The 6,534-nt window shown below is 53.9% G+C and overlaps 1 protein-coding gene across 1 annotated transcript; it reads right to left on the bottom strand.

Moving 5' to 3' along the window:
• On the bottom strand, positions 1,517–3,570 carry LOC8074559 (adenylate isopentenyltransferase). Its single transcript, XM_021448233.1, has one exon. The coding sequence runs from the start codon at positions 3,129–3,131 to the stop codon at positions 1,962–1,964; it is 1,170 nt and encodes a 389-aa protein (XP_021303908.1). The 5' UTR covers positions 3,132–3,570; the 3' UTR covers positions 1,517–1,961.

The raw sequence follows: 6,534 nt of genomic DNA, 5'->3' as shown, positions 1-6,534 counted from the left end.
CTTGCTATCTCTGGATTGTAAGGTAGAGTACACTCGTAACACTCTGCTGTAGTTCCTTCCTTTTTTTTTTCCTCCTCTATGGCTCTATTTCTCCCTTTCTCCTCTTCTCCCCCTCTTTTTATCCGAGTTGATGCCTCCGTCCAAATTGCTCAGCCCGTGACGTGATGACTCCACCAGTTTGGAGTTGCAAATCTTTATTGGGCAGTACTACTCATGCCATGGCTTGGCCCTTGGAGCTTGTTCATGTCATCGTGTGGCGTGTGTCTCACCTTTCGGCTTTCCTTACAACATACTATATATGCGCAATAGCTACCCCCTATCAATTTCTCATAGGGCATGAATCCTTTATTGCGCTAACATTTATTATGAGCTTTAGAATTTAATCCCTGTTTGGTAGAGCTTCGGTTCCTTTAACGGACCCCTACCAAACGGTTTAGTAGAATGAGCCATTTGGAGCTGTTGTGTTTAGTGAGAATGTTTTCGACTCCTCCACAAGAGTCCTTGGGCAGAGCCTTATTGAATTTAAGGTTGAACTAAGTCCAATTAAATCTAATAAAAATGTCTACCTCATTATTATTGGCACGAGCACCGTACGTGAGGCTCCATCATGGACTAGGACACTGTACAGTGAACACGGTAGAATTTTTATTTTATTTTATAATTAGTGTCTAATCACAGAATAATTAGACTTAAAAAATCGTCTCACAATTTATTCTCTGGCTGTGTTTTTAGTTTCGTAAATAATCTATATTTAATACTTTATGCATGTATTAAATATTTGATGTGATAGGCGGTAAAGTTTACTGCCTCCAACCAAATATGTAGATTATGCAGTGTTCGAGGACTAGGACTTTGCAAAAACTGAAAAAAAAAACTTAGAATTATGTGGATTGTTGAGGGGATGGCAAACCACGGCCAACATCGCTAAAAAACCCTAGGTTCCCTCTAAATCCATTCATCATCATTTAACTGAGTTATGCTTTTGAGGAAGTAATAACAGAACGTCAGTACGTCACTGGCACGCCGTACTGTGTTTTGTTTGAATCCCGTCCGGGCATGCGTAGAGACAACGAGAAAACTGGGGAAAAAAAACAAAAGAAGCGGCAGTAGCAGAGCAGCAGTAGGAAGCAAGGAAACTGGAGTCGAACTGTTTTCCTAGCTGGCAACAGCAAGAACACCAGGCACCAACTCACACGCCCAACTCCCCCTGATCAGCAGCAATCACACACTAAGCATGGCGGGATTACCATCCAATCATCCCTCCGTGCCGTGGCTTCAGCCATTACCAATTCTTTTTTTTTAACCGCCTGCCTGCCAAACCATCATCCACCATGGCATACCCTCCCATTTAAAATTTAAAACTGGAGAGCCAGCAGCAGCAAAAGAGAGCTGAGAGATGGAGCAGGTGAGCCGCCGACGCAAACCCCCTTGCTCAAGGCAAAAAAACGGAAATGCAGAATGCGTTATGGGAACAGGACAAACAGTGTCGAAAAAAAGATCAAATGAAGAAGCAGGCTCAGCTAGCTGTACTGCATAAGTATATATTTCAAAATTTGAACTGTCTAATAGTGGATTAGTAGTACATACAGTGGGTGCAGTTAGGAAACGGACGAACCAAAAAGGGAAAAAAGAAGAAGAAGAAAAGAAACCCCCCTGTCCTCTGCAACAAAGAATTCACAGCCTCTCTCCCTCCCTCCCTTCTGCAATGCTTATCTCTGCCTAAACTAAATTAACACTAACAAGAAGCCTTTCCTAACCTTCGTCTCTCTCGTCCCCGTGTCACTCACCGTGCCCTTCGCCGGACCCCACCGGTCAGCGGCAGAGGGCGCCGCCGGAACCCTGCAAAATCGGCGGCCAAAACCCTCGAATCCAAAAGCCCCCCGCATTCTTTTTGCGCCGTAACGCGAATAACTCCGCCAGGAAAGTGACAGCAGCGGCAGCAGCAGGACGGACCCGGGAGCTCACCCCACCACGTCGCAGCATCGCACCCGCGGCTCCGGCTCCATCTCGGCGCTGCCATTGGTGATGATGCTGTCGCTGTCCAGCTCCAGCAGGAAGCTCCGGATGGCGGCGAGCCCGGGCCCGCGCACGTCGCGCTCCCAGCACGCCGACTCCACGTCCGGGCCCGCGCCCTGGATGCGTGCGCGGACGGTGGCGGACGCGTCGAGCCGTTGGATGGGCCAGCCCCAGGCGTCGGCCATGCGGCGGATCTTCGACACCTGCGCGGCCGCCAGGTCCCGCGTGTTGGCCTTGATGTCGTCGATCGCGGCGCGGAAGCTGGTGCGGCCCGCGAAGTAGGCGCCCAGCTCGGGCACGCCGATGGCCCTGCCCAGCCCGGCGGCGTGCGCGGCGCGCTCCGCGGCGGTGGTCGTGGCGAAGTACGCCCGGAGCTCCTCCACCATGCCGCCGCCCACCATGTCGTCCACGCGCCGGTCCAGGTACTCGGCGAGGAGCGCGTCGTCTACGTGGACCCAGAGGAGGCAGCACGGGGAGCGGAGCGCGGGCCGGTCGTGGCGGACCCACGACGAGGAGAACGGGTCGGCGGCGGAGTCGAAGCGGTCGGCGAGGAGGGCGTGGATGAGGGAGTTGGACCCGCCGGCGACGATGGGGACGCGGCGCCGGGCGGCGATCGAGGCGGTCGTGGCGCCAGCGACGGAGCGGAACGTCGAGGGCGGGAACGCGCCGGCGTCGGGGCGGATGGCGCCGAGGAGGTGGTGCGGGACGCCGCGGCGGTCCGCGGGGGCCACCTTGTTGGTGGTGATGTCGAGGCCGGCGTAGAGCTGGATCTTATCGGCGTTCACCACCTCCCCTCCGACCGCCTCCGCGGCGTCGATGGACAGCTTGGTCTTCCCGGTGCCCGTGGCGCCGACGATCACCACTATCCCCGTCCCCGACCCCCGGGCGGGCGACGCCGCCGTCGACGACGACGAGGAGCAGGAAGAGGAGGACGAGGATCCCCTGCTGCGGCACGCGCGCTGCTGGTGCTCCTCCTCCATCTCCATCTCCGGGTGCGCGAAGGTCCGGTGCAATGGCCTCCTCCCTCCCGCGACGGCGACGGCGGCAGCGGCGGTGGCGGCCATGGGAGGAGCGCGCACGAGCGTAGTGATCCTATTGGCGAGGAGGGTGGTCATGTAGCTAGTGCCCGATCCGAATCAGCCGCCCTATGACCTCCGTGTTTGCGATTGATTTTCTTTGTTTTTGTATTTTTTTTTTGTCTCTTGCGAAGGAGATACACGCCGCGCCAGCGCCTGCTGCCTTGTTGGGATTTATGCGGCGTGGACGGGGAACGGAACGGGTGCCACGCCAGTTGGACTCGCCCTTTCTCTTCCACCTCTCACAGTTGCGCGCCTGTTTTGAGTTTTTCGCGAGGTTTCCCCCCCGTATTTCTGCCGCCCAAAATCTCAATCCCTATTCGGCTGGCTATTCCCTCCTCCTCCTCGGCCACCGCCACCGCCACCGCCGCCGCCTGCACTGCACCTGCTGCTGGACTGGACGAACTGGTTGGGGTCGTGCTGTCTGGCAGGGGCAACGCGCCGTGCCAGTGCCCCTGCCTGGTCGACTCCTTGTGTGTGTATATATACCGGTGCCGATCACCGAGACAGCGAGGGGCAGGAGAAAGGCCGAGAGAGCGGCAGGCACAGGCCTGGCTTTGTAGCCTTTTTGTAGGAGTGGCGCTCGACACTCTGAGAGCAATGGTCACGACACGATCGATGCGATGCGCGCGGGGCGGGGCGGGGCGGGGACCTTAAACAAAAGCGGAAGGTGTAGGTCGAGGCCGCGGGCCATGCATGATTGCGGTCGCGGCCATGCGGGGTGTCCTGTCCGGATGACCGGCCCTCGATCCCCACCGGCCTCGCAGCGCCGGCCGGCAGCTTCCCCTGCCCCTGCCGCCTGCCGGAGCGTAGGGGATGCCAACAACAAAAAACCAGGGGGCGACCGCCGGACAGAGGCGTCGTTATAATAAGCGTCGCATGTCGTCCCAGTCTCCCACGGGCGGCGAGAACATTCGGAGCCGGGAGTGGGAGGGGGTGCGGGTGGCGACGGCGCGCTTGGCTTGGATTCGGCAGGCACGCACACACACGGACACGGCCGGCCACGGCCACTGGCTGCTGTGCTGAGTTGGTGGCGCCCGCCTGCCCGTCCATCGTGTCGGGTCCGCGTCCGCCCCCGATACTCGGGGTCCAGTCCAGTCCAGTCCAGTCCAGTCCAGAGGTACAGTAGTACACCTTTTGTTGGATCGGGGTCCCGTCGTCCCGGTCCCGGGCTCGCCTTTCCGGCCGGGTCCAGAGGCTGCCTGCCTGCCCCGCCCCCGCGCTGCCGCGCACGACACGACAGGTTTCGTTTCGTCCCGCGCTCCCTCCCTTTTCGTCCGGCCACAAGGGCCTCCATCCCGGTCATGGTCCCGGCGTGCGACGCGACGGACGGTTTGGTTTTTGTTTTGTTTTGTTTTTTTTTTTAAAAAAAAAATGCGTGCGTACTCCGTCCGGGGCTCTGTCGTCTCGTGGCTTGACCGCGCGTGTGGAGAAGAAATTTCGGTGTACCGAATTCATGGCTGGTGATGATGCGGCCATGCCTCTCGTCCCCTGGCCGGTGGCCGGAGGGTGATCCAGTAGCGGAGCGCTGTCTGTCTCTGGTACGTACAAGTTCAAAGTCGGCCGCGCAGCGCGAGGATGGAGACGAGCACGACTCGGACTGCAATGCACCCATAACCTTACCCGGTCACAGAAGAACGTGCGGACAGCAAAAAAGAAAAAGGAAAAGGCAGGCCTGATGGCGTTGTGTGTGTGAGGCCAGAGGCCCTTGCTGTAAAAATCTGGTACCGCGTAAACTGGTACGAGTAGAAAAGAGAGAAACGGGGAGAAAGGTTCACCGTTCACTGACGGCCAGTGCAGGGTGAGGAGCCGAGAAGAGACGGCCCCCCTAGCTATGAGCGCCACCAAACCGAAGCTACGCCTGCCTGGTCGAGGACCTCGGGGCCCACACATGGCCCCGGCGGCGTGGCCGGGCAAATGCCCGCTCGTTCCATCACATGACCACATGGCTATACGTACGCCTACACACACAGCGCCGCAGCCGCCGAGCGAGAGAAGGGGGCAAAGGAGGGGCTGTTTAGTTGCCAAAAAATTTTGTAAACCTTTTTTAAGATTCTATATGATATCAAATCTTACGTCATATGTATAAAATATTAAATATAAATAAAAAACTATTTGCACAGTATCATGCATGAATTAGCGATCCTCACACCGGTGAGTCAATTTGTATCTGTGTGCTTCTTGATCTGGACGATGTGTAACAACACAACCAATTTATACTGGTTCGGGCAAAGAAATGTCCTACATTCGGTGGGAGAGAGAGATCTTGTACCAAAGTGCTTGTAGTAGGAGTTACAAGCTTTGCAAGAGAGAGTTGCTCCCAACTCCCAAGCTGTGTCGGAGCCAGGGGCTGGCAGAGGCCATGCCCGCCCCCCCTAACAATGTGTCAACAATTTTTTTTACTAGTATAAATTTATGATTTTTATTATATTAAAAGAGAAATATAACAATTTTGTCATGTACAGTTATTAATATTCTCTAGATAATAAACTCGTACTCCCTTCATTCGAACTATAAGTCATTACAAGAATTTTGAAGAGTCAAAATATCCCAAATTTAACCAACTTTGTATATAATATTTATGATATCAACTAAGTATCGTTGGATTCTTCATTAATTTTATTTTCCTTGTATAAATTATTTCTATAATTTTGGTCAAACTTGAGATAATTTGATTCTCCAAAATTTTAGAATGATTTTATAATTTAGGATGAAGTACAAAACATAATTAGATAATATTATGAAGCACCTTAGAAAAACGGAGGCGTAGATTTTAAGGTTTACAAAATCATATCAAACATCTTGTTGTTAAGAGCTTATTGTCTACCACCGACAGAATAACACATTTGATTCTAAAATAGATATAAAAAATGCGAGCACCTGTGCAAGTCGATGAATTAAGCTAGACGGTCAGCGATTGTGCTCAGTTTTGACATATTAGATTTTTTAGTTGACCCACCCTATACATAATTCCTGGCTCCCCCACTGCTCCCAAGTCAGGGTGTATGTGCGTGTGAGTGGAGAGAGTGTTTTGTTCTCCAATAAATTATCCTCTGTCCGTGTCGAGAAATGGCCCCAACCCCTTTTTTTATAGCTGCAAGGGAGTGTGTAGGGTTACATACATGCTACATTATGTTGTATTCTTTACCAGGGAAGGGACATCTGAGGCTCATGTAGCCCAATCTCGTGGAGGCATGGTGTGGTGCAGTGGAGAGAATGGCCTCTATCCTTGTAGGCACTATCGCGACGTGCTCAAGCGTGTCTGGCTCTGTGGACGACGTTGTTGCCTCTGCAGACGACGTGCGAAGCCTACACCGGTTCTCGTGAGAGACGTGCACGTCCCTGTATGCGAGGCCTCCTGAATCGGGAATCACACCCTGACTCCATGAAGTTTATGGATATAGGGGCCTGGGATGACGCCTGCACCTACAGGCCACACATG

This window comes from Sorghum bicolor, chromosome 9, assembly GCF_000003195.3.
Source record: "Sorghum bicolor cultivar BTx623 chromosome 9, Sorghum_bicolor_NCBIv3, whole genome shotgun sequence".
Taxonomy (NCBI): Eukaryota; Viridiplantae; Streptophyta; class Magnoliopsida; order Poales; family Poaceae; genus Sorghum; species Sorghum bicolor.
Note: the sequence above shows the minus strand (reverse complement) of the source record. Positions and strands in the feature narration are given on the sequence as shown.